The sequence below is a fragment of the Furipterus horrens genome, unplaced genomic scaffold (assembly GCF_987537825.1).
Source record: "Furipterus horrens unplaced genomic scaffold, mFurHor1.1.pri manual_scaffold_5, whole genome shotgun sequence".
In the NCBI taxonomy this organism is placed as follows: domain Eukaryota; kingdom Metazoa; phylum Chordata; class Mammalia; order Chiroptera; family Furipteridae; genus Furipterus; species Furipterus horrens.
This window is the reverse complement of record NW_028327175.1, coordinates 203,133,319-203,159,224: the sequence shown is the minus strand read 5'-3', so window position 1 is coordinate 203,159,224 and position 25,906 is coordinate 203,133,319. Positions and strand designations below refer to the sequence as shown.

At 58.1% G+C, this 25,906-nt stretch overlaps 2 protein-coding genes across 2 annotated transcripts; both read right to left on the bottom strand.

Annotated features, from left to right (window-relative positions):
• Positions 1-3,709: 3,709 nt before the first annotated feature.
• LOC150010827 (scavenger receptor cysteine-rich domain-containing protein SCART1-like) lies at positions 3,710-15,307 on the bottom strand. The gene is made up of 13 exons (XM_090278831.1): positions 14,338-15,307; positions 13,628-13,981; positions 12,788-13,099; positions 11,885-12,199; positions 7,530-7,835; positions 7,075-7,392; positions 6,689-7,003; positions 6,299-6,613; positions 5,833-5,901; positions 5,449-5,763; positions 4,786-4,929; positions 4,268-4,369; positions 3,710-3,918 (listed from the first exon to the last, which is right to left on the bottom strand). The coding sequence occupies exons 1-13, from the start codon at positions 14,396-14,398 to the stop codon at positions 3,830-3,832; spliced, it is 3,015 nt and encodes a 1,004-aa protein (XP_090134957.1). The 5' UTR covers positions 14,399-15,307; the 3' UTR covers positions 3,710-3,829.
• Positions 15,308-15,385: 78 nt separating this feature from the next.
• Positions 15,386-25,515, bottom strand: SCART1 (scavenger receptor family member expressed on T cells 1). The gene is made up of 14 exons (XM_090278830.1): positions 24,990-25,515; positions 23,993-24,310; positions 22,958-23,254; positions 22,402-22,710; positions 21,701-22,006; positions 21,246-21,563; positions 20,860-21,174; positions 18,984-19,298; positions 18,736-18,804; positions 18,347-18,661; positions 18,026-18,061; positions 17,370-17,504; positions 16,737-16,970; positions 15,386-16,306 (listed from the first exon to the last, which is right to left on the bottom strand). Exons 1-14 carry the CDS (start codon positions 25,054-25,056, stop codon positions 16,161-16,163), a joined length of 3,180 nt encoding a protein of 1,059 aa, XP_090134956.1. The 5' UTR covers positions 25,057-25,515; the 3' UTR covers positions 15,386-16,160.
• Between the last annotated feature and the right edge of the window lie 391 nt (positions 25,516-25,906).

Sequence of the window (25,906 nt, the reverse complement as noted above, 5' to 3'; positions counted from 1 at the left end):
CTGCAGAACGCCCTCACTGAGAGCCACCTGGGATCCAGTTCAATAGAAGTCATACAACTAAGGACTCTCACAAGAAGCCACGGGGGGACTGGTAGGAGGGGCAGAGACTCCAGACAGACTGGTCCCACACCCACGTGTGGTGAGTAAAAATCAGGAGAGATATTTCGGCTTCAGAAGTCCCCCCTGAGGAGGGAGGGGTCCCAGCCTCACACTGGGTTTCCCAGCCCAGGGCTCCAGTGCTGGGAAGAGAAGTCCCCACAACTTCTGGCTGCAAAACCCCACGGGACAGAGGCTCAGTGGGACGAGGGGCTCTGGAGTCCCAGGGTTTCCTCTGAAAGGGCCCAGGCACTCCAACTTGGACTCACTTGCTCTGAGCTCCAGCACTGGGAGGAAGCTCAAAAGGCTCCAGGGACATATGAGGAGGAACTAAATTGTCTGGCTTCAAGGTGAGGGCTGGAGAGGCAGCTTCCTCCAGACAAGTGCAGGCAGAACCGCTGTTCCTTTGCTGAGCCTTTCCGCAAAGCGCGAGCAGAGGGAACCATAGCGGAGGCTCCACCAACTTGGCTCACCCTGTCTGCCCTGCTCTGGCCATTCCCTGAGGCCCCACCCACTGGCAGGCCCACCCAAGCCACACATACCATACGGCTTAGCTCATGCTTCGGGCTTTCCTGGGGGAGCCCCTACCACCTGCTAAAAGAAACCTCCAGCCCGAGTGACCAGGAGGAGAAGGCACAGGCAACAAATGGTCACATCAGGAACAGAAGGCACATCGTACGGATGTCAAAGGACAACGGGGCGTCTTATGAAATATTTGATACCAGTAGACTTAAAAACATACACAAAATGGAGACATTCCTTGAAAGATTCAATCTGATGGAGCTCATACAAAAAGAAATAGACCATATGAATAGTCTTATACTCACTAAAAATTGAAATTGTGGTTAAAAACCTTCCCACAAAGAAAAGTCTAGGTCTAGATGACTTCACTGGTAAAATTTAACAAATATTTAAGAATTGATTTATAAAACCAATTCTACACAAACTCTTCCATAAAATGAAACAAGAAAGAATATTGCAAGATGAGTGTTTCCTTGTTTAAAAACCAGAGAGAAACATAAGAAAACTTAATACCAATACCTCTCTTACATTTAGCTGAAAACTTTATTTAAAATTTTCTAAAGTGAACAAAGCTAGCATCTCACCCACTGTGCAGGAGAGCACCCGCTGTGTAATTCCACTTACATAAAATTCAGAAGTGCAAACTACGCAGCACTGACAGAGAGCTGACACTGATCACCTGTGGGCGTGGGAGAGGGACCTACGCAGCGACATGAAAGATTGCTGGGGAATGATCGTGAGCCCGTTCTCAAGGCTGCCGGGACAGTGCCATTGACATGTACATTTGTAAAGACGCGTCATGAGCACACTGCAAATACATAAAGTTTAGTGCATGCTAATTCGACCTCGATAAAGCTGTTAAAAGTGAAATAAAAATACTACTTATCAAAACTCTTGGTATGTAACTAAAGCCACACTAAAAGGAAAAGTTATAAATTTACACAGATACATTGAAAAGAAGTGCTGAAAAGAAGGGGTCTAAATATCCCTATCAAAGGGCTACAATAGCCCGGACCCGCGGCCCATTGGCTTGAGCCTCATCCAGCAAACTGAGAGGCTGCAGGTTCGATTTGTGGTCAGGGCACAGGCCTGGGTTGCAGGCTTGGTGCTCCGTCCCTGGTCAGGGCACTTGCAGAAGGCAGCCGGTCACATGGGAGTTTCTGTCCCTCTTTCTCCCTCTCTTCTCCTTTCTCTAAAAGACAAATTTTTTTTAAAAAGCTACAATAAGTAGAAAGAAAAGAATCATACACATCAGAGCGACATAAGTGAAGTAGAAATCAGATGTTCAATTTAAAAAATGAAGAAAGTCAGAAGCACATGTTCTGCATGCTCCTGAAAATGCTGATGAAATGATTCAACCTCTAGCAACACTGATTTAGAACAAAGGGAAGAAGTCAGAAATTGCCAGCATCAAAGTACACATGTAGTAGATACTTAAAAAGTAGTACAAGAAATACTATCAATAATTTTATGTCACTATATTTGAAATTTATATAACATTGCCAATTCATTGATAAAAAAACTTAAACCAATGATATCACCTAACACAGGAAACTAAAGAACAACATAAACAAACGAACTAAATAGGACAAGGAGCAGAATAGCAGTCAATAGGGGGGAGGGGGAGGGAGAGAAGGGGGATAAGTAAGGGAAGGGTTTAGTCAAGGAACGTGTATCAATGACTCATGGACACGGACAACGGGGAGGGATATGATTGTGGGAGAGGGGTGGGCTGGGGGGGAGCAATGGGGGGAAAATGGGACAACTGTAATTGAAAAACCAAAAAAATAAATAAGTAAGAACTTAAACCAGATCTAAGCAGAAACAGAAAACCTGAATACCCCAATTTAAAAAACGGAATTTGAAAAAAAATTCTCCCTAAAGAAATCTTCAGCCCTGGCTGGTGAGGCTCAGTGGACTGAGCACCGGCCTGTGAACCAAAGGGCCGCCTGTTCGATTCCCAGTCGGGCTCAGGCCTGGGTTGTGGGTCAGGTCCCCAGGTGGGGGCGCGTGAGAGGCAGCCACACATTGACGTTTCCCCATCTTTATCCCTCTATTTCCCTCTCTATAAAAATAAATAAGTAAAATCTTTTTTAAAAAGAAAGAAAGCTTCAGGTCCTGATGGCGTCACTGTCAAGTTCTCCCGACCATTTAAAGAAGAAATGAAACCAATGCCAACAACTTTTTGCAGTTATCTCTTTAAAAAAGAAAAGTTCTTAATTTTTCTTAGATCTAAATGATCCTCATACCAAAAAATGAAACGGAAAAGAAAAAAGAAAATTAAACATCAAACTCTCTTCTAAATACTGATCTAATGAAGTGTCACACTGATTCCTGTGATATATAAAAAACAATAATACGTCATGACAAAGTTTAGTTTGTTTAACCCAAAGCTGGTTTAACATTTGAAAGTCAATCAATGATGGAGACGGACAACCGTGTGGTGATTGCTGGGGAAGAGGGGTGTAAGGGGACCAAATGGTAATGGAAAAACAATTACAATAAAGATAGAATAAAACAATTTTTAATTTAAAGAGGAGCCAATGCATCTCACCATATTGACCATGCAGGAAGGAAATCATATATCATCTTAATAGATGTAGAAAAGCTATTGATTAAAGTCAACACTTCATGATAAAACCTAAAACCCTTAGAAAATTAGTAATAGACTGATACCACTTACTCTGATACATGGCATTCACAAAAACAGGAAATACTGTATGTAATGGTGAGAGGAAACCGGGAGCCCTGTCTGAGGCCACTGTGCGGCCTGGCCCCGGAAATCGGGCAAGAAAAAGAAAGATTAAAAGTATAAAGTGAGGGCATGGGTACATCTGACACTATTCACAGATGACAGTGTATACATTACATGAGTGGAGAAAATGTACAGAATTCTTTGGATTCAATTAAGAGGAATTCACAAGGGAAAAAGAAAGCAGATACCTGCCCAGTGACACAGCCCTCAGTGTCGGACCTGAAGACATCGCCAGTTACGTTTCTGAAGAAACGGGAAACATAACCATGGGTTTCCATACACAGCGGTGTGTGTGTCGTGGTGCACAGGGAGCCTGCATCTCCCAGCGGAGGTGGGGTGGGGTGGGGACAGGGATGGCACCGAAACGCTCCTGTGTGTTCTGTATCCAACCAAGTTGCAAAGGAGAACGAAGGACTATGATTTTGATACTCTGCCGATGAGTCTGTCCCACGGTCTTTACAGTGTCATCTCCTCCAGAGGAAATGCAGCCTCGTCATAACCCTCCTCGGGCACAGAATGTCCCTCCGTGAGGCTCGCTGCCCCATCTGAAACAGGTGCATGAGACACCTTGTCACCACACTGCCCTGAAGCCACGTCTGGCTCATCATAAGTGGTCTGGCCGACTGATTTCCCTCTTGGTCCAAAAGCACAGTAATGTCATCGAAGACACTTGACAGATTTCAAAGCACCTGGATATTGGGGCTCCTCAGTCACCCAACACAGCACAAGGCTGGTTCCATCACTCTCGCCCGCCAGCTGCCGTCCATCAGAAGCACAAGGACCCCCCGTACACGCTGAGGTTCCCACCTGCTGGACCCGCCGCACCTGGCCTCCTGAGCTGGGAGTACAGACATACCTGCCCCGGCCACCCTGCCTACACCCTGTCCTCCTCACCCTGTGGCTTCTCTACAATTTCCTCATAGAAGCCCTCGAAAGGCAGTTCCCCGACGGCGTCATATGTGGGCTCTCCAGGAGACACTTCAGAACTTCCCAGACCTGAGGGAGAGTTGAGCAGGGTCACACAGACCCTGGGTATGGACGTGTCCATGGCAGGGGAGGGAGGGACGAGTGGGACAGGAATTCCAGGCGGGACCCCACTCAGGCAGCAGAAAGGCAGAAGGCTCCGGTCAGGGCCTGGAAGGCCGCAGTGATGGGTCCTGGGCCCTCCATGCACCCCCATCCCCTCGCCATCAGGCGAGCCTGGTGCTGCTGCCCAGTGAGCCTCAGCATGGTGTCCAGGTGGTTCAGCTCAGAGGCCCAGGGACACGAGGCCAACCAATGTCTAAGCCTCTGTGTTTGGCCAGTAAAAGGCCACTCACTGTAAGCAAAACCATGTGAGGACTCCAACACCAGTTTTGAGTATCTGCTGGTCTCTCCCACGTGGGCTGCAAGACCTGAGTGGGTGTTCATACCTTTGCGCTTGGCACGTGTCAGTCGGAGCAGAACCCGCAGGACCAGGAGGCCCAGGAGAAGGCCAAGCAGCAACCCCAGCACGGTGCCCACAGCCCTGAGCACCCAGCAGGCATCTGGGGCTGGCAGGGGGTGGGCGCCAGGCTCTGCGGAAGGAAAGACCCTGAATGCAGCCTCCGTGAGAAAAGGTGGCCCCCAGGGCCCACACCTTCATCCTCACAGGCCACCATGGGGATTCAGGGGTGTGGGGAGCATCCACTGGGTCCTGCTGGGTAAAGCACTCCAAAATCCCTGGTGAGGGCTCAAGGTTTCTGCTTTCATGGGCTGTTTCCCCCCCTTTGGTAAAACAGTGACTATCGTGCTCCCAAAACAGAGGCTCCTGAGCAGCCCCATCCGGTGATGGTGACGCACAGGGAGCTACTCCCACTCCGTGAAAGACCCAGGCAAGGACACTGCGAGAATTGTGCCTACGGTCGTTTCTGGCCTCCGCACGCAGAACGAGGTGCAGAACCTAGAGGTGACCCCCTCCTCAGCAGCGAACATGGATTGAGGGGAAAACACATGAGAGGTCCCCAAACTTTTCATGGAAACCACGAGGAAGCAGCTTATCACAACAGACTGCAGGAGGAGCCTTCCCACCGCCTGGCACAGACCCACCCACTCACGGGAGCAGCGCACGCCGGCGTCCTCCTTGTGCCCGCAGTCCGCGCCTCCCCACGGCCCCGTCGCACAGCCCTGCAGGGACGCCTCGCTGCCCCGGCAGCCCACCTCGTCCAGCCACACGGGCCCTGAGCCTGGGCCAAAGGCGGCCCCCGCCAGGGCGCTCACGGCCCCGCCACAGCCCAGTTGGCGGCACACGACCTCCGCGTCCGCCAGGTCCCAGGAGTCGTCGCACACGGTGCCCCAGGAGCCGGCGTGCCACAGCTCCACGCGGCCGGAGCAGCGGTCCTCGCCCCCGCGCACGCGCACCGCACCGTCCTCTGCAAACACAAGGGCCCGGATCAGCAGGCACAGGGCAGGCCGCACGGGGACGGGGGACAGGCACACACCTGGGCAGGTCTGACTGGCTGAGCAGTTGAGGGTCTCCCCGAGGTCCTGTAGAGTTCCTCCTGCCTCTCCTGTGTAGGGAATTAGGACGCGTCGGGTATTTGCAAGGTTAGCAGCCTCAAATTCTGTGGAACACGTTTTCCCTTTTCTCTTCCCACCACCAGGAATTTCTGCTTAAGGAGGGAAAACGCCTGCGCATTCAGCCACAGGCAACTCCCAGGCTCGGGCAGCACACACTGCCCCGTGCATCCCCGAGCTGACGTCTGCCTCCGGGAAGCCTGCGGGGACCAGGGCTGCTGCTGTCCTCACTGCGGGGGGTGGACCTTCAGACCAGCAAACCGCGGGATTGTACGGTGAAGTGAAGGCGGCAGTTTCATCCTCAGAACCGTGATCTCTACAATGAGTCCCTGTGGGGGAGCCCTGGGGCACGGCCCTCAGAGACCCCAACACACACCCAGCCCCCCTCACCTGCACACACGATCCAGGCTTCCTCCTGGCCGGAGCAAGAATGCTGGTCCCAGGGCGCTGACGGGCACTGCCAGAGGGACCTATCGTGCCTGTCCCGGCACTGAATGGAGGTCACCCACAGGGCCCCGGGGGCCTTGCGAGTCCCGGCCCCAACGTGGAGCTGCCCCTGGGGCCCACAGCCCAGCTGCGCGCACAGGACTCCCAGAGAGGCGGGGCTCAGGCTCCGGCAGACACCGCCCCAGGTCCCGTTGTAGAGAACTTCCAGGCGCCCGGCGCAGCGCTGGCTGCTATCCTGCAGCCTCAGACCTGTGAGCCCTGTGGAGAGAGAGGCGGTCAGCGAAGCCGCTCCATCGCCGTCCTGAGCTGGCAGGTCGCGGCCGCTGCACCCACCGGAGCAGAAGGCGCCGGCGTCCTCCTTGTGCCCACAGTCGTGCCGGCCCCAGCCCCGCGACGGGCACTGCCACAGCGCAGCCTCACGGCCCTCGCAGCCAAGCTCGTCCAGCCAGATGCGTCCGGCCCCGGCCCCGAAGGGAGCGGCCCCCAGGGCGCTGAGGGCGCGACCACAGCCCAGCTGCCGGCAGACCACGTGCGCGTCCCGCAGGTCCCAGCCGTCATCGCACACGGTGCCCCACGTGCCGCCGTGCAGCACCTCCACGCGCCCCGCACAGCGGCCGGGCCCCGCCGCCAGCCGCACCCGGAGGCTCCCTGCGGAGAGATCGCGTCAGCGCGGACCGGCCCACCGCGTGGATAGAGGGAGGCGCGGGGTCCTCACTCACCAGAGCACACGACGCCCACGTCCCTCGAAGCCCCCGCAGGCTCCAGCAGGGACGCAGACACGTTGCACTGGCTCAGGCGGGTCTCGTTGCCCAGGCAGCGCACGCGGCTCAGCCCCACCCTGCCGGCCCCACGCGCTGGCGGAGGCGCGTCATAGGCTCGCTCGGCCTCTCCGCACCCCAGCTGCCGGCACGCGACACCCGCGCCGTGCAGGTCCCACGTGTCGTCCAGGACGCGGCCCCACACGCCGTCCAGGGCCACCTCCACGCGGCCGTCACAGCGGCTCTGGCCGTCCAGCAGTCGCAGGGCGTGGGGGAGACCTGGGGAGAGGCAGCCGGTGACAGGAGCAAGCAGGGTGTGAGCGGGAGGGACCCTGGGCCTGTGACGGGGCGAGGACCACCGCCTTCTCAGGGCCCATCGCCCTCAGCCCCCCGGGCCACCCTTCTTGCTGACCCACCTGAGCAGACCACAGCGGCCGAGTTCCCCAGGGCACAGGCGGGGGCCCCCAGGGTGCTCACTGGGCAATTCCACAAATAGGGCTCCGTCCCAACACAGTGAAACCTGTCGGGCCAGATGGGAGCGTCCCCGTGCCCGAAGTGGCCTCCTCCAGGTGTGGCCACAGCGCCACCACAGTTGAGCTGGTGGCAGAGGACGGTGGCATCTGCTAAGTCCCAGTGGGTGGCACAGAGGGGTGCCCAGGCCCCCTGAACCTGAAACTCCACGCGCCCCTCACAGCTGCTGCTGCCGTTGACCAGCCGGAACCCTGGGGTGGGGGGAGGGGGTGTCAGCATTGCTCCCGGACCCTGCAGACCCCATCCTTAAAGTGAGTATTGTCAAGCAGCCCACTCCTGCACTTGGATGGACACACCGAGAGCAAGTCAACATCTTTGAGGAATGATATCGTAAATTACAGATACAGAATATCGAAGTGCACCCCTACACTACAGTAACGGTTAAGCTGGGGAAAACAGGCAAAATCAGCTTCTTTGGTAATCTCAACTGTAAGCAAAAACAAGGAGCCAGAATGAGAAGTGGAGTGGAATGTCATCTTCATGCAGCAGGAAGTGAGCTCTGCTCCTCTGCGGAGCCACTCCTCATGGCCTGTCTCTCCAGCCCCTGATCAGTGAGCCTCAACATACCCCCTGCCCTGCAATAGGGCAGGAATGCCTGAGACATGGTAGAGGAGGGAACCCCCACACTCCATCTCTCCTCTAAATAATATTGAGGCTTCTAAAACTGTTTTGGAACTCCAGTATCTACTCAAAAACTTACACCTGAGAAACACTTAATGAAGCAGGAGGTTGGCAATTTGGCTCTGCCACGCAAGAAGTGAGCACTAGGCAGAGGTGGACAATGGCCTCCTCCACCTGAAGGGATTCTCCAACAAAGAGCTGATATGCAAAGACCAAAAGACTTTCAGGGTTTGTTCATTGTTGGCTGCAAGCATTTAAAAAAATCTCTGGTAAATTTCCGTCTCACTACAAAGATAGCAAACAAGAGACCTACTGGTCACAAATGAGAAAGAATAGTCTTTACAAAAAGGAGTTGGGAAAGTCGCTAGAAAAACAGCTGTAGCCCACAAGAATTAGCAACAACAGATCCTGGGGTGGGGAGAGAACCTGGTTTTCAGAGAAGCCGTATTGTAATAATTGAACAATGTCTGGTTCTCAACAAAATATAAGATACATGCAAAGTATCAAGAAAGTATGACACATTCACATGAAAATAAACAGAAACTGCCCCTGAGGACACCTAGTCATTATACTTACTAGAGAAACACCTCAAATCAGTGTCTCAAATATGCACAGAGAGCTGAAGAAAACCAGTCTAATAATATCTTGTCACATAGGGAATTGCAATAAAGAGATATAAATTATTTTTAAAGGAACTAAAGAGAATTTCTTGAACTTAAAAGTACAATAATGGAACTGAAAAAATGAGTAGGTGGGCTAACAGAAGGTTTGAGCAGGGCAAAGAAAGAACCAATGAACATGAAGATAAGCTCTTTGGGATGATCCAGTCTGTAATGCAGGAAAACAAGGATGAGAGAAAGTGAATAGACTCAAAAAAAAAAAAAAAAAAAAAAAAAAAGAAAGAAAGAAAGAAAGAAAAAAAACCAGTGGGGCACCATCAAGAGTACCAACATACACATGTAGCCCTAGAAAGAGTGCTATAAAGAGAGGAGAGAAAAAGTGGTAGAGAAAATATTTGAAGAAATAATGGAAACATTTCTCTGGGTTTCATGAAAGACATGAATCTAAACATTAAGAAGCTCAACAAACTCTAAGTAAACAATACTCGAGAAGATCTTCCCTGAGACACATTACAATCAAACTGTCAAAACACCAAATACAAAGAGAGCCCCGAGAGCAGCAAAGGAAAAGTAACTTGACAGGTACAATGACCCTCAACAGCTTGAACAGCTGATTTCTCATCAGAAACCATGGAAACCACGAGGCAGCAAGATGACATAGCTAAAGCGTGAGAGACAAAAACGTTACCCCAATTTATACATCCAGCACAGCTAGTCTTCAAAAATGAAGGGAAAATTAAAACAGAGCTGGGGAGATTCACTGGTAGTAGACTGTCCTAGAGGAAATGCTGAAGGGAGTACTTCAGGCTGAAATGAAGGGACAGAGACAATAAGCAAAGCCACATAACTAAATAAAGAACACTGATAAAAGTAATTGCATAGAAAAACACAACCCGGCATTATTGTATTTTGGGTTTGTTACTCTCTATTTTTTCTATATGACTCAAAAAACAAATGCAAAACACAATAATTATAAATCTATGCTAGTGGACACACAATGTATAAAGATGTAACTTATGACCATAAAAGTATAGGACCAGAAATTGTATGTACCATTAAAGCTAAGTTGGCTTTAATTCCAAATAGAGTTTTAAAAATTTAAGGTATTAGTTATAATTGCCAGGTTAGCCACTAGAGAAAAAAACTTTAAAATATACCCCCCACACATGATAAGGAAATCAAACTGGTACACTACAGAAGTCAATTAAGCACACAAGAATGGGAAGTAATAGAGGAACTGAGGACAATACATGACATATAGAAAACAAATAGCAAAATGACAGAAGGAAATATTCCTTCACTATTACTTTAAAAGTAAAAGAATTAAACTGTCTAATAAAAAGGCAGAGGGTAAGAGAATGAATTTTTTAAAACTTAGTCCAATAATATGCTATCTTCAAAAACACAACTAGACTACAAAACAAATTTCATCCAGAACTGTCAGAAAATTGTGTGGAAGTCCGACAACCAAGGATTTAAAGAAGCCACACTTATCCAGACGGGTGAGAGGTGTGGAAACAGGAACAGGTATGGTGAATGAAAAATGGGAGGGAGACCTCGGGAGCGAGGAATCCCAGCCCCAGCTCAGAGTCCCAACACCAGCAAGATAAGGCCCCGTAACTTCTGGCTGTAGAAACCAGTGGGGGTTGGGACAGTGGAGGAAACTGCATCCTCTTAAAGCGCTCAAAACAGACTTAGGTCTCACGCAAACCCACTCCCTCTGGGATCCAGCACCAGGGCATCAGCTGGAAGGGCATCGGTGGCAAATGGAAAGAAAGTGAAGTGCAATTGGGGATACAGCTTCCTCCCAGGCAAAATTCCAGCAGCCAGGTAGCAGCATTATCCCCTCTGCGAGCCCTGCCCCACACAGAGCCAGAGCGGTGACAGGCTGCCCCACTCTGGCGATTACCTAAGGCTCCGCCCCATACAACTTAAGAGGTGCACTTTTCTACAACAGGCCACGCTACTAAGACAGGGAGTCAAAGCAGTTCTACCTAATACACAGGAACAAAGACAGGAGGGCTGCCAAAATGAAGAAACAAAGAAACACAGCCCAAATGAAAGAACAGAACAAAACTCCAGGAAAAGAGCTAATGTAATGGCGATAACCAACCTATCAGATGCAGAGTTCAAAACACTGGTGACTAGGACTTTTGGCCAAAATGGAGCCCTAGACAGACACACTGCATCTCCCTCCACAACTAAGAAGGAATACAACTACCTCAAAACTAGAGACAACCAGAAGTTTCAGAAAATTGAGCTGCATGGCAGTCCAACAAACAAAAATATAAAGGAAAAATACTCATCCAGATGGGAGGAAGGGGCAGAGCTGGGGTGGAGAGAGCATGGTGTGGTGGCGGCAGCTGTGGTGGCAGCAGGGGCAGCGGTGGCAGCAGTGGCCTGGCAGAAAGCACAGTCACACACTTTAAAGAGTTAGGAGGGACACCTGTGAAGCTACCCCAGTGCCGGGCTGGGCGGAGCAGTTCACGGTCCCAGCGCCTGGGAAAATGGAGCTTCATTGTTTCTGACTGTGCAGGCCAGTGGGGGTTGGGGTGGAGGGGGAGGCTTCCGGTCTCTCAGCTTGTTTTAAGGGCCCCCATGGTCCTGGAATGTCTGCAGATCCACTCACTCTGGGAACAACAGCCAGAGCAATAGCTGGAGAGGCTCCAGTCCCATACGGAAGTGGGAGAAGTGCCTGGAGAGGGGGGCGAGTGCTAAGCAGGTGGCATTGTTCCCTCTCAGACCCCTCCCCCACAAACAGCGCCACAACGTGGTGAAACTGATTGCCCTGCACTGATGAATCCCTAAGGCTCTGCCCCTTACAACGTAACAGGTGCAACAGCTCTACCTAAGACACAGGGGCAAACAAACACAGGAACCTGTCAAGATGAAGAGACAGAGAAATATTGGGACAACTGTAATAGCATAATCAATAAAACATATATTTTTAAAAAGGAAATTAAGAGAATAATTTGCTTTATAGTCACATAAACACTTACTTTCCCCTGAGCACCTGAGCCCAGCATCGCGGCTGTGCCCACACTGGCGCCCGAGCCCCCGCGGGCAGTGGAACAGCAGGCTCTCGTTGCCCACACAGCGGAAGGCCTCCGTCCACACGGGCCCAGAGCCCTGGCCAAAGTGGGCGTCCCGTGGCGTGGACACTGCCGAGCCGCACTGCAGCTCCCGACACACCACGTGGGCCGTGGCCTCGTCCAGGTCATCATCGCAGACGGTGCCCCAGGTCAGACCATGCCTCACCTCCAGGCGCCCAGCACAGGGGTGCTCGTCGCCCACCAGCCGGGCCTCGATGTGTCCTGGGGGAGACACTGGACTGAAACAGCCCCTCAGGGACTGGCACAAGATCTGCACGCCACTGGCAAAGTGACCCATTTGTGCCACCCACCCGCCAGTCCCATGGGACTGGAGGAGGACCAGGACCACCAGGTCTGGCACAGCCCCTAGGGACCTCGAGGTGGGCACTGGATTCCTGGGGACCTGCAGGCTAGGATGACCTTCCCATCCCTGGATCCCTGGGCAACTCACTCAAGAGTCTACAGCAAACACTCATTCCCCTCCCTGTCGGCCCTGCACCCCAAGGGCCCAGGGTCCCCAACTCGGTGTTATCCCTGTCCCCACTTGAACTGCATTTCTGGCCAGCACTTCAGTTTCTAAAAGACCACGTGGTCAGAGCCTGTGCCGCATCTGACACGGGAGGGGGCCATGTCCCAGGCTACTGGGCCACCAGGAGGCTCCAAGTTGCTGTCCCTCCCGGGGCAGGATGCAGGCTGGTGGGCAGAGGGTGGACAGACTCCTTCGCCTCTCCTCCAGGCAGTGGACGGCCCCTTCAGTCCCCGGCACAGCTGTGAGAGGACGCCTCCCTCTCAGAGGCGGGGTGTCCGTACCTGAACACACGACCTGGGCATCTGTCAGAAGGCTGCACTGGTCCAGAAAGTTCAGGTTGAACCGGCAGTTGAAGATGCTGGACTCTGTCCCCTGGCAGGTCACGACCTTAGGTCCCTGGCCCTTGGAGCCCCCCGAAAGGTGGGGTCCAGACACGTGGAGGGCTGAGCCACACCCCAGACTCCTGCAGAAGACACTCGCCTCCTCCATGTGCAAGCCACACCTCAGGACAGAGCTTTGACTCAATCTGGTCTCAAAGGTCCCTGCACAGGGGCTGCCTCCTCCGCTGAGGGCCGCTCTCCCCAGGTTCCCACCTGCGGGCAGCACAGGGCCCGCCCTGCTGTTCACCTGAGCCCTGCTGGTCTAGGGCTTGCACCCCACTCCGCACACAGTGGCTCCCAGATTGAGAGGTTGGCTTTCTGGGGTGTAGAGCCCACGGTTTGTCTACTGCTTCCCATCCCCACTGCCCAGTCCCACCCAGAAGGCCTCCAGGAGTGGATGCAGGAATGAACGCTAAGCACTGGGCTTCTGCCCACGCGGAGCCCAAGCCGGAGCAGAAGGGCCGTGGGAGAGGAAGACAGGGTCCCTTCACTTCAGAAGGTCGTGCGTCACCCATGGGCTCATTGCCTGACCATTTGGCGGAGGAGCCAATGGAACCCAGAAAAGACTGCCTGGCGTGTGCGACCCGTGTAGCGAAAGCGCAGGCGCTCCCCTTCCGTGCCACCCACCTCCGCTATTGTGGGGCCATAGCACAGCCATGGGGTGTGAGCGCCACAGTCCCGCTGTCCGAGGCTTCCCCTGGGGGCTCCCTTGGGCTCGCCGCCAACTCCCAGGGCGCATACCTAAGCAGTGGGCGGCGCTGACGCACTCGCACGCGCAGGCCCCCAGCGGCGTCCACGTTCCACGGGCGCAGTCCCAGAGCGAGGCCTCCGTGCCCCCGCACTGCACGCCCTGCAGCACGGACTGGTGCTGCTCCTGGGGCCACACGACGTACGTGGGCGCGACGTGGGCGCCGCCGCAGCCCAGCTGCCGGCACACGACCTCGGCCTCTCGCAGGCCCCAGCGGTCCCCGCACACCGCGCCGCGCTGCCCGCCCAGCTGCACGCGCACCAGGCCTTCGCAGGGGCTCCCGCCTCTCAGCAGAGCCACCGACTCCGGCTCCGGCTCCGGCTCCGGCTCCGGCTGCGCAGCGGGGCCTTCGGCAAGAACACGAGGAGGGCGCTCATGGCAAAGATGTGCCCAAGAAGTTTTGTCCAGAATTTTCAAAAATTAGAAATCTGATTTTCACCTTCCACCCTAACGTGTACCCTTAATTTCAGTTCCCTCAGGTTTCTCACACTTTCTTTTGACGATGTTCATGGCATGTATGAAGTAAAATCTCTATAGACATTTTCTGGGAAATCACGGAGTTGGGGGCTTGGCCTCTGACATACCCATGGGTCACTGTCACTTGCCTGCCAAGGGCTGAGACAGCCCCTCCCTCTGGGGCCAGGCCTGGGACCCTCCCGGGTGGACCCCCTCAGAGCCCAGCGCTCAGCACAGCCACACCCACCTGCAGAGAGGGTCCAGCAGGCCAGCAGGAGGGGCCCCAGCCCAAGAGGGGACAACGGCATCCCTGGTCACCTCTGCCACTGTGCGCCCCAGGCCCAGGAGAATGTGCCCGCCAAGAGCGGCAGGCAGACTCCAGCTCAGTGCTCAGCCGTTCTGAGAAACAAGCGGGAACCCCACCTCCTCCCCAGCATATCAGAGGTGTCATCTGTCACGCGGAGCAGGGGCTCACCCACCAGGCCTCAACCCAGGCGGTGCCGGCTGCTTGTGGTGCGGCCGGGGCTGGGCTTCCTGCAGACCCAGGTGGGAGCCTCGTGGACGAGCACCACCTCAGGGCCAGGGATGGGCTCTGTGGGAGATGCACCTTCCTCTGCCTCACACAGAAGGTGCACTGACAAACGACGCCGCTCCCACGTGTATAAAAGACACAGCAATTTGATCAAAGACGTTAAAAACGGACATGACCATGACCAGCAATAGGAAAACATGCAAACAGCACTCTCTGGGACGATGGAGTCCTGGAAAAGTGGCCTAATGCCCCGAAGAAGGGGAGCAAGTACTTGGTGGAAGACGTTTAAAATGGCCACATGGGCGAGGGCCCGGCTGGCTGCATGTTCGAGGTGTGACGCGCACAGGGAGCGGGAAGCGGGCCCAAAGTGCTGCTGTAGCTCATGTGTGTATCTGTGCATCTGTTCAAAGAAACACGCTCCGTGGACAGAAACCAGGCTGTGGAGGTACCCATTTCCAAGAGACAGAAGTGTATTTCATTTCCTTTCTTGGTCCTATGAGTTTCACAGTCTACAGTAATGTGTATTTTTTCTAATCAGAATAACATCAGTGACGGTTACTTTCCAAAAGGCTTCCCAGAGAAGCACTTCCAGAGGGCGGCTTGGGCCTTCCCACCAGCATGGGTCTCCAGGGAGGACCCTGTCAGCCGGACCCTCTGTGCTGAGGCTCCAGCTCCTCCCGAGGCGCAACCCGGCCATGTGCTTGGCCACGCTCCTGGCCTGGGCCTTGGGGTCGTTCAGCATGTGCACACGAGCCAGAAGGGCCACCTCTCGAGGCCACAGGGGCCCTGTGTGTGCTCAATCATCCAGGACACCCCTTCTCGTCCTCCGAGGCTCTGTCAGGGGCAGGCGCCCAGCCTCGCTGGATGTCACCCCATCTCGTTCATCGCAGCTTCCTGCCTAAAAGGGACCTTTTAGTTCTTGACACCACAAGCTGGGCCCCTTGCAGCCCTGGGCATGGGAGGCGGTGCCCAGAGAGTCCCCAGCAGGCAACAGCCCACTGAGAGGTGGGTGGCACTCGCTGCCGTCACTGGGAGACCCTATAGATGAGGGTCCTGGTCCTTCCCAGGTTGCTGACAGAGGAGTGGGAGTCAAGAGAGACTTGAACGTGTGGCCATTTGCAAACCTATCCCAGACCCACCCAGGGGAGAGGATACACAGAAACATTGCCCAGCAGGGGTGCAGAGCGCTGTGGTCTGGGAGGCGCAGTCACTGGGGGCCTGGTGGGGTCATCGGAGCAGGGCAGCTTCACATGGTGGGGACTTGGGCACAGCCCCTTACCCGGGTGGAGAGCGGTCCGCCCGTGGAAGGAGGGTGGCCGGGAACTGGCTCACAGGGAGCCCCACCCCACGCCCTGGAGCACCTGGGCAGGAGGCTGGGGGCGAGGCGAGGACAGGTGGAAATACCCACATCCACATCCAACCCGGGTGAGGCAGGGAGGGGGCCCAACACAGAGCCTGGGCCATGGTGGGCGTCTGAGGGATGTTCTGAGATGAATTAATGGGTGGATGAATGAGTTCAAGGGGTGTGTAATGATGTCCTATTTAGAAATGAGGAAATGAAAGTCCCTGGGAGTCTCGCTGGTGTCCACCATGGCCAGCTCACGGTCACCACATTCTGCAACAGGGGCCAGCGTGGTCTTCTGTCCCTTCCTGGGCTCTGCGGCCCGTGCTGCAAGGAGCCCACCTGTGTTCAAGGAGAGAGACGCGCATTGGGCCCTCAGCAGCTCCTCAGAGCCCCCAGGGTCAGTGCCCCTCAAAGCCAGAGGGCCCGACCTGGACTGGACAGTGAGCTGGGGCAAGGACCATGTGGTACCCACCCCGTGCCACCTCCCAGCATCTGCTCAGGCCCCAGGAAGCTGTCTGGACTCTGCACAGCCATGAAAAGAAACCCAAATAAAAATCAAGGGTCCTCCCTCAGCTCCACGCCTGCCCGTAGGTTCCATTGTAACAAGTAACTCTGAGGGGACTGCGTGGTGGCAGGACTGAGGGCTCCGGACACACAGTGAGGGGCTCTCGGGGTCTTTAAATGTAGGCGCCAGCCAGGGCCGAGGCCTGGACGTAGGACCAGTACATCAGCGCAAGCACGACAGACAGCAGGGCGCACAGGTGCACACCCGCGGGGCTCAGGGGTGGCCGCTCCTCCTGCTCCTGCTGTTCCTCCTGCTGCTGTTTCTGCTCCTCCTGCCCCTGCTCCTCGCTGCTGCACTCCGGCTCCCAGGCGTCGTCATAGTCCTCCTCCAGCACCGGGCCGTGGGACACACCAGGTCCCTCCACCTTCTCCCCCATGGGGACTACACCGATGTCCTCATAAACACCCTCCGAGGGCAGATTCCCCAACATTCCGGAACCTGCAATGGCCACACCAGAACCTCTAGTCCTGAAACTCTCTCTGCCCAAGCCCACAGCTGCCGGGCCCCCTTGGGGCCTCTCATACCTGCCAGGAGCCTCTGTCCCCCACCAGGAGCAACATCCCCCCACCCAGGAGGGCACCCTTCCCCAAACACCCAGGGACAGGGGTTTGCCGGCCCCTGAGCACAGCTCACAGGAATGGGGACCCTCACCCCCAGACCCTCTCAGAAGCAGAGCAGGGCGCAGGGTCCCCCGTCCCCAACAAGTCATGGGCCACTGACACATCAACACAAGGGAGTCTGGTGGGACCCAGGACGCAGAGCAGTGACTGGGACAGAGGGCGTCCCTCCCCAAGAGCAGGGCCTGTGCCCCCCTCGCCGGCCGTGCCCACCACCTACCCCTGCAGGCTCCTCTGCGGCACCACTGCACCCCCAGGAGCAGGGAGACGATGCCCAGGAGGGTGCCCAGGATGAGGCAGAAGGTCATAGGCAGAGTCCCAGCCTTGAGGGCAGGTGGTGGGGCCAGGGTGGGGCCTGAGGGCACAGTGGGAAGCGGGTCATGGCTGAGCACCTGCACTGCCTGGGGATTGTGACCTGGGGCCTGGGCCCCCTGAGCCTCACGGGAGGGGGAGGGGCACCCCGAGGGGAGGGGGCTCTGTGCTGCTCCTCCCCCAGAGGTGGCCCCCAGGTCACACGGCTGAGGACCAAGGTGAGGGCAGGAGGGCAGCCCCCCGCCCTCCACTACGTTTTGGACACAGCCACCGTGTCCGCGAGGCCGCAGTGTCCCGGAGCCACGCCTGCCCCACTGGCACAGGAAAGAGCCCAGAGCAGCGGCTGCGCAGGCCCCATGGCCCTCTGCCTGCTGGCCTGGGACAGACAGCAGTGTGCCTCCGGGAGCAGGGTGTCCCCAGCCCTGTTCCTGTGGACCTCAGCCCCCCCGGAAGGAGGCACGGGAGGCCCCAGGGCGCCCCTCCATGCCACCCCATTACAGGGCTGCACTGGGTCAGGGCCAGACTGGAGGGTGTGAACTGAGGCCTGAGGAAGCACACGCCTACCCTGTGCTGGCGCCAGGGCCGTGGTCCCCCTGTCACCTGAAGGAGAAAGGGGCCGAAACTTGGGGTGCGGAAAAGAGGCAGCCACAGCCCTAAGCAGCCCAGCTCCTCCGAGCAACGTCCCAGCCCCCTCAGCCGGAGCCTGTCCTGTCACGGGACCCCCATGGAGGCAGCCTGTGCCCCACCACCCAGAGGGCCCCAGCGCACGGGCAGCCTCAGGGCCAGGTCGGGAGCAGCCACAGTGAGGGAACACCCCAGAGCAGCCCTCCTGAGATCCCCTTCCCCAGCCCCCAACAGCAGCCCTCTTGCCCCCCACCCACTCACGGGAGCAGCGCACGCCGGCGTCCTCCTTGTGCCCGCAGTCCGCGCCTCCCCACGGCCCCGTCGCACAGCCCTGCAGGGACGCCTCGCTGCCCCGGCAGCCCACCTCGTCCAGCCACACGGGCCCTGAGCCTGGGCCAAAGGCGGCCCCCGCCAGGGCGCTCACGGCCCCGCCACAGCCCAGTTGGCGGCACACGACCTCCGCGTCCGCCAGGTCCCAGGAGTCGTCGCACACGGTGCCCCAGGAGCCGGCGTGCCACAGCTCCACGCGGCCGGAGCAGCGGTCCTCGCCCCCGCGCACGCGCACCGCACCGTCCTCTGCAAAGGGGTCTGTGGTCACTGCGGGGCGGGACCGGGCTGAGGAGTGGACAGACCGATGGACAGAGCCATACCTGGGCAGCTGTGGGTGGATGAGCAGTTAAGCATCTCCCCGGAATCCTGGTTCATTCTCTCTGACAACCCTATTGGGTTAAACAGTGGCTGTCTCAGAGTAAATGCCCTGGAGAACTTCAGAGTGCAGTTGCTGGAGCCCAAGGGATCCCCAGGCCCCCAGCCATGGGTCCGTGGCAGCCCCTGTGGACAACCTGTCAGGATATGCAAGCCCCTCCAGCCCCCCACCCAGAGACCACCAGGGCCCTACCTGAACAGGTGATCCAGACCTCCTCTCCACGGGCACAGGACTGCGGGTTCCACGGGGCTGAGGGGCACTGCCACAGCGTGGAGTTCCGCAGCTGGCGGCACTCAATGTTGTCCACCCAGGAGATGCCCAGGTCAGTGTGGACGGGCCTGTTCTCCAGCCAGCCCTGCTCCCCACAGCCCAGCTGCTTGCACAGGATGGACAAGGAGGCGTCCTTCAGCGCGTTACTGCACACAGCGCCCCACGTGCCGTTGTAGAAGACGTCCAGCCAGCCGGCACAGTGCTGGGGGCCACCTCTCACCCTCAGGGCCACTGAGCCTGGAAGACAAGCAGGGTCAGGCCAGGGGACGTCTCGGAAGGAGGAGGCCACCACGAGGGGCCCTGGCACTGAGACGGCTGCCACTCGAGGCCCCTGCCCTGGGGAGGCCCTGTATTGACCTGCGTCCCCACAGCCACCCCCGCCCAGGACGGGGGCAGCAGGTGCGCACAGGGCTCCAACGCCCGTCCCCACTGTAACGTCTCAGCAGGCGTGCCGGCTGCTGGCCCAGCAACCCCTCCTTGGGAATTACTTGAAATACAGAATAATCTACCGGCATAAGATAATCAATTTAGCAATGATTATAATTTTTTTTAATTAAAAAAAAGGAATTAGGCCAGAGCACCATGTCCAGATACAGCAGCAGTCCAGGCTGGCCCGTGTCAATGGTCGGTCATCATACCCTTGACCAGTGGAGTCTCACCGGAGAGACGCATTAAGAAAACCAAAACACTGCCACACGTCAGTTTTAGACGATCCTTCACACTGATGTTATGAGGGCCTGTACACATCAGAAACCCCTAAACCAGGGTCCATGGAGAAAGCTGTATGTGAATTGCATATGATAGGGTCGTACGTATTTAAAAGCAGCTTAGAAAAAAACACAGGAAGAAAATACACCCATGACAGGTGACGAAAGTGGCCACACGGCTCTGCCGTGTCCGTGCCCCTTGCGATGAGCCTGTTCCCCGCCCGCCCCGTCTGGGCTGCCCTCAGGTCCGCGGCAGCTGAACCAACGGGCAGAGTGGCTGGATCCCCGCCTGGGCCCCGGCCTGTGGGACCCTGCGCCAGGCTTGGTCCCAAGAAAAAGAGCATCTCCGCTCCTGCCAACGGCCGGTCCCCAGCAACAGTGCACAGAGGGAGGAAGAACTGCAGGACATTAAAACACAAGGACAAATTGAAGGGCACAGCCGAGATCATGGACCAGAACTGATGAACCAGCAAATCAATGAGACGGACAGCACCCAGGGACACACCTCCAGCGAGCAGAAGGGGCGCGGAAGACAGTGGCCCTCGGTGTCACGTAAAAAGAAACACAAGGACTGAAACAGAGGCGCACATCTCAGACGTAGCTGAAAACATTCCTGAGCCCAGATTGGTGAGGGGTGACCCCGACAGCGCCCTGAGACACCTCCCAGGCTCACCCCCGACCACGGACGAACTTCTGTCACTCAACGACAGTGACACCCAGACAGGAAGCACAGGGAGAGCCTCAGACACGTACGAGCTGAGAACCTTAAAAATTACTCTAGGAAAGTCCTGCAGCTAAACCGGGCGGCAGGGAAGCCTGGCCCAGGGACACCCGGAGCGGCAGTGAGAGGCTGGGGGGGAGAGACCGTGCCCCGCCCCCGCCCCCGCCCAGAAGGGGAGGCGCTCCGTCCTGCCGCATCGCCGGGGCCAGTGGACAGTGACGGGACCCACCGTGGAGCTCTCAGTCTGGAAAAGCGGGACCCGGAGAGAAGAGCGAACTTGCGAAGAGCGGGCAGGCACTGTTCCCCACAAAGACAGCTCGACCGGGGACACCCAGCTGCCCCGTGAAGGGACCCAGCTAACGGGACCCACCAGAGCAGAAGGCGCCGGCGTCCTCCTTGTGCCCACAGTCGTGCCGGCCCCAGCCCCGCGACGGGCACTGCCACAGCGCAGCCTCACGGCCCTCGCAGCCCAGCTCGTCCAGCCAGATGCGTCCGGCCCCGGCCCCGAAGGGAGCGGCCCCCAGGGCGCTGAGGGCGCGACCACAGCCCAGCTGCCGGCAGACCACGTGCGCATCCCGCAGGTCCCAGCCGTCATCGCACACGGTGCCCCACGTGCCGCCGTGCAGCACCTCCACGCGCCCCGCACAGCGGCCGGGCCCCGCCGCCAGCCGCACCCGGAGGCTCCCTGCGGAGAGATCGCGTCAGCGCGGACCGGCCCACCGCGTGGATAGAGGGAGGCGCGGGGTCCTCACTCACCAGAGCACACGACGCCCACGTCCCTCGAAGCCCCCGCAGGCTCCAGCAGGGACGCAGACACGTTGCACTGGCTCAGGCGGGTCTCGTTGCCCAGGCAGCGCACGCGGCTCAGCCCCACCCTGCCGGCCCCACGCGCTGGCGGAGGCGCGTCATAGGCTCGCTCGGCCTCTCCGCACCCCAGCTGCCGGCACGCGACACCCGCGCCGTGCAGGTCCCACGTGTCGTCCAGGACGCGGCCCCACACGCCGTCCAGGGCCACCTCCACGCGGCCGTCACAGCGGCTCTGGCCGTCCAGCAGCCGCAGGGCGTGAGGGAGACCTGGGGAGAGGCGGCCGGTGACAGGAGCAAGCAGGGTGTGAGCGGGAGGGACCCTGGGCCTGTGACGGGGCGAGGACCACCGCCTTCTCAGGGCCCATCGCCCTCAGCCCCCCGGGCCACCCTTCTTGCTGACCCACCTGAGCAGACCACAGCGGCCGAGTTCCCCAGGGCACAGGCGGGGGCCCCCAGGGTGCTCACTGGGCAATTCCACAAATAGGGCTCCGTCCCAACACAGTGAAACCTGTCGGGCCAGATGGGAGCGTCCCCGTGCCCGAAGTGGCCTCCTCCAGGTGTGGCCACAGCGCCACCACAGTTGAGCTGGTGGCAGAGGACGGTGGCATCTGCTAAGTCCCAGTGGGTGGCACAGAGGGGTGCCCAGGCCCCCTGAACCTGAAACTCCACGCGCCCCTCACAGCTGCTGCTGCCGTTGACCAGCCGGAACTCTGCGGTGGGGAGAGAGGGCGCCAGCATTGCTCCCTTTGACCTGAAGATCCAGCAAGGGGCAATTTCTCCCTCTGCCTCCCCCGTGTGGCGGCCACAGAGCCGCAGCCTGGCTCTTCCCAGCTCGGCCCCCTCCGGCCAGCATCGGCTCACACATCGGTTTAGAGGAGTCCAAACTCCACGGTCTGGCACTGGGGCAGGGAGAGCGGATGCTCCCCTGGGACCAGACTCCCGCCTCGCACTCTGTCCCTTCTTCCCTCAACCCACAGCAGCAGCACCTCCCCTGCCGGCACAGACCCCTGCTGCTGGGAGCTTCCTGAGCTGGGGCAGGGCACCTGGCAGAGTCCCAGAGGGAGGAGGCAGGGCCGAGCCTCAGTGCCCACCCTGCCGGCCTCACCTGAGCACCTGAGCCCAGCATCCCGGCTGTGCCCACACTGGCGCCCGAGCCCCCGCGGGCAGTGGAACAGCAGGCTCTCGTTGCCCACACAGCGGAAGGCCTCCGTCCACACGGGCCCAGAGCCCTGGCCAAAGTGGGCGCCCCGTGGTGTGGACACTGCCGAGCCGCACTGCAGCTCCCGACACACCACGTGGGCCGTGGCCTCGTCCAGGTCATCATCGCAGACGGTGCCCCAGGTCAGACCACGCCTCACCTCCAGGCGCCCAGCACAGGGGTGCTCGCCGCCCACCAGCCGGGCCTCAGTGTGTCCTGGGGGAGGAGACAAACTCTCAGGTGGGGGTCGGTGTTCTCAGGTCAACAGGAGGCTCCAGCCGGAGGTCCTCTGCACCTGGGCTGGCAGGCAGAGGCCCATCTGCTCTGCTCGCAGAACAGAGCAGAGGTCCCTGGTTGCTTCCCCAAGTCCAGAGGTTAGGGTCACCTGCCGCACTTCCTCTGAAGCAGCCAGCGGCACAGGTGCCCGCCAGGGGAAGGGAGCCGGGCGCGGAGGCGGCCTCACCTGAGCAGACCACGTCACTGTCCTGCTGGAAGTCACAGCCGCTGCGGAGTCTGTTATTGAGCCTGCAGTTCCGGATGGTCGGCTCGGTGCCCTGGCAGGTCATGTACTTCTCGCCACTGCCCACGTCTTGGCGGGAGGCCTGGAGCGCGGGGCCGCACCCGAGTTCCTGGCAGAACACCGTGGCCTCCTCCTGGTGCAGACCGCAGAGGCGATCCATGCCATTCGCATTCCTGATCTCGGGGAGACCCGAGCAGGGGCTTCGGCCCTTCACCAGCCGGATCTCCCGAAAAGTACCATCTGCAAAGCACAAGCCACACTCAGAGGAGGCAGCATGTGCTGGCAACCAGATGTTTCCACGCAGGCATGGCAGCTCCTTCCAGGCCTCCACCCCAGGCCAGGGGTTGCAGCCACAGAGACACGCCCTGCTCCCTCCTCTGGGCCTCCCCCTGAGAGCGCCTCTCTGACTGAGGGTCACAGAAGGGCCCCACTCAGAGGGCCGGTGTGACGCACTGCAGCCATGCTCTTGACAACTTGAATGGTTTTCGAAAAGGGCGCCTGCACCCCACAGCTCAAGCAGAGGGTCCGCTTCAGGATGGCGCGCGGAGACGCCACAGGGGCTCTCGGTCACACAAGTGCCCACAGGAAGCTGAAGACCTCCCTGTCCTTTGATTAAGAAAATCCTGGTTAGAAACCCACGGTGGCCCCTCAAGCCTCCTGAAGCGTCCAGAAGGCCAGGTGGTCCCCCTCCCCCACTCTATGCCCTTTCTGCTCCCCGCCACTCAGCCGCTGTGTTACTGCTGCCTCTGTTACTTTGTCCCTTCCGGGGGAGCCCAGGCCCCACGCAGCAGGAGTGGCCGGGTTGTTCCCAGTTGCCTCCCCAACGCCTGAACGGTGGCCTCAGGGATGCGCGCTAGATGAAAAGGAAGGACGCCTGGCACAGGCGGAAGGAGCAATGACCAGAGGCTGGACCATCTCAGGGCAGGTGCCCACACACCTGCCCGCGTCACACACCCCCGCGCCCCCGCGCTGACTTACTGGAGCACAGCACGACCACCATCCACTCGTGGGGGCACGGGCGCTGCATCCACGCCCCGAGGCTGCACTCCCAGAGGGAGGCCTCACCGCCCGTGCAGGACACGTTGTGGAGCAAGGCCGGCACCTTCTCCCCGGGCAGCGGCACGTACTTGGGGGCGCCCACAGCCTGGCCGCAGCCCAGCTGCCTGCAGACCACGGATGCCTCTGCCAGCGTCCACTCCCGGTTGCACACGTGTCCCCACTGGCCCTCCTGTTGGACCAGCACTACTCCGTCACATGCACTGTGTCTGTTTGCCAGCCTCAGGCCACCTGGCCCGCCTGCGGGGGGACAGGGGCCTCAGAGGCGTCGCAACACCCAGTGCCAGGCGGGGGTAGCTGCAGCATGAGTGGCACAGTGATGGCATCTGCATCTGTCAGGGGCCCCTCCGAGACCGTGGGAGCTGCCCCCAATACACCCTGTCTAGGCCTCTGTACCCCAGTCTTTCGCTCAGCCCCTGGCACCCACCTCATTGCAGCCCCTTGACCCTCCCGCCTCAGTCCGGAGTCAGTGCAGGGAAGTGAAACAGCAGTTCGGTGACAGCTCCATGGGTGGGCTGAGTCGTCCCAGCTGGGCACCTCAGACCCCCCCAGGGTGGTCCACCACTCACTGCCCGGTGTCCGCACCCCTAACACAGCCAGGACCCTCCACAGCCAGCCCACATCCTTGCACCCCCCCACGGCCCTGGCCGCAGATTCCCACCCCCGCTCCTGTGGGTCTGGGTCATTGGGACGGGATGCCAGCCACGTCCCCTCATTCCACCCATGCTCCCACCTGGCCCACACCCAGGCTCTGAGCAGTGGGGTGGGGGTCCTAGGCTCACCCTGGGACTGGACCTGCTCCGGATGGGAACAGGAGTCTCCAGGAATCCACACCTTGGATGCCCCAGGATGTCTCACCCACCTATGGGCTGAGCAAGGCCGTTTCCGGAACATTCAGTGGCTGTACGAAGAAACTTACCGATGGGGACGGCCCAGAGAGTAAAGAGAAGGGACCCAGCTCCCAAGGCCCAGAGAGCCGCCCTCATGGCCCCTTGGCCCCTGGGGCCTGAGCCACCACCTGCCACTCAGCTGGGGCAACGGCGGAGTTGGCACTCCAGAGTCACACACGCCAAAGTGGGGGCTTCCAACAGCCTCCAAGAACGAATGAACGTGAGAGCCTTTCCAGAGCACCTCAGTGGCCCCTACTCTCGGTCTGTGAGCGGAGCAGCCAATGGCCTCAGCCGCTCTGAGCTTTGCCCGACATGCGCAAGGGGCCCCGACTGTGGGTTTCCGCTCATGCTGATAACTGCTGATGGGGCTGCTCAGACCATGATCAGGCAGGTGGTCCGGCCCGCCCTCTGCCACAGCAGCAGCAAAAACCCAGCCTCGCCCTGGCCAAGTAGCTCAGCTGGCTAGAGTGTCATCCCCATAACACGCCAAGGGTGCAGGTTCGATCCCTGGTCAGGGCACATACAAGAATCAACCAATGAGAGCATCAGTATGTGGAACAACAAGTTGATGTCTGTCTGTCTGTCTCTCTCTCTCTCTCTCTCTCTCTCTCTCACTCTCTCTCTGCCCCTTCCTCTTTCTCTCTCAAAAAAAAATTAAAATTAAAAATTAAAAAACCAAGCCTAGTGGCTTTAGCTCCCCACCATGGACAGGGACAGAGTGACACCAGATGTCCTGGGGACCAGCAGGGACTGAGCAGAGGCCCTGCAGCACCGCAAGAGACAGGCCAGGATAGTTTTGAAAGGGCTTTGAAAACTAAACTGTCATTGGAACCAAAGTCCACAAAAGGCCAAAACTTTTACCCTACGCCACAGGTGACCCCCTGCTGAAATAACATTTTTTTAAAAATCAGGAGTATCCTGACATCATGACTGAAAGGTCCAGGGT

What these genes read in the sequence shown, in the direction of transcription:
- LOC150010827 (XM_090278831.1), bottom strand. Translation starts at nt 14,398, where the DNA reads ATGCCGTTGTCCCCTCTTGGGCTGGGGCCCCTCCTGCTGGCCTGCTGG. An exon ending in TGCCCAGGTCGTGTGTTCAG is followed by an intron (nt 12,200 to 12,787) that starts GTACGGACACCC and finishes TGTCTCCCCCAG; the next exon opens with GACACATCGAGGCCCGGCTG. An exon ending in GGCCGCTGTGGTCTGCTCAG is followed by an intron (nt 7,393 to 7,529) that starts GTGGGTCAGCAA and finishes GCCTCTCCCCAG; the next exon opens with GTCTCCCCCACGCCCTGCGA.
- SCART1 (XM_090278830.1), bottom strand. Translation starts at nt 25,056, where the DNA reads ATGAGGGCGGCTCTCTGGGCCTTGGGAGCTGGGTCCCTTCTCTTTACT. An exon ending in CGCCGGCGCCTTCTGCTCTG is followed by an intron (nt 19,299 to 20,859) that starts GTGGGTCCCGTT and finishes CTTGTCTTCCAG; the next exon opens with GCTCAGTGGCCCTGAGGGTG. An exon ending in GGTCTGGATCACCTGTTCAG is followed by an intron (nt 18,805 to 18,983) that starts GTAGGGCCCTGG and finishes TTAACCCAATAG; the next exon opens with GGTTGTCAGAGAGAATGAAC.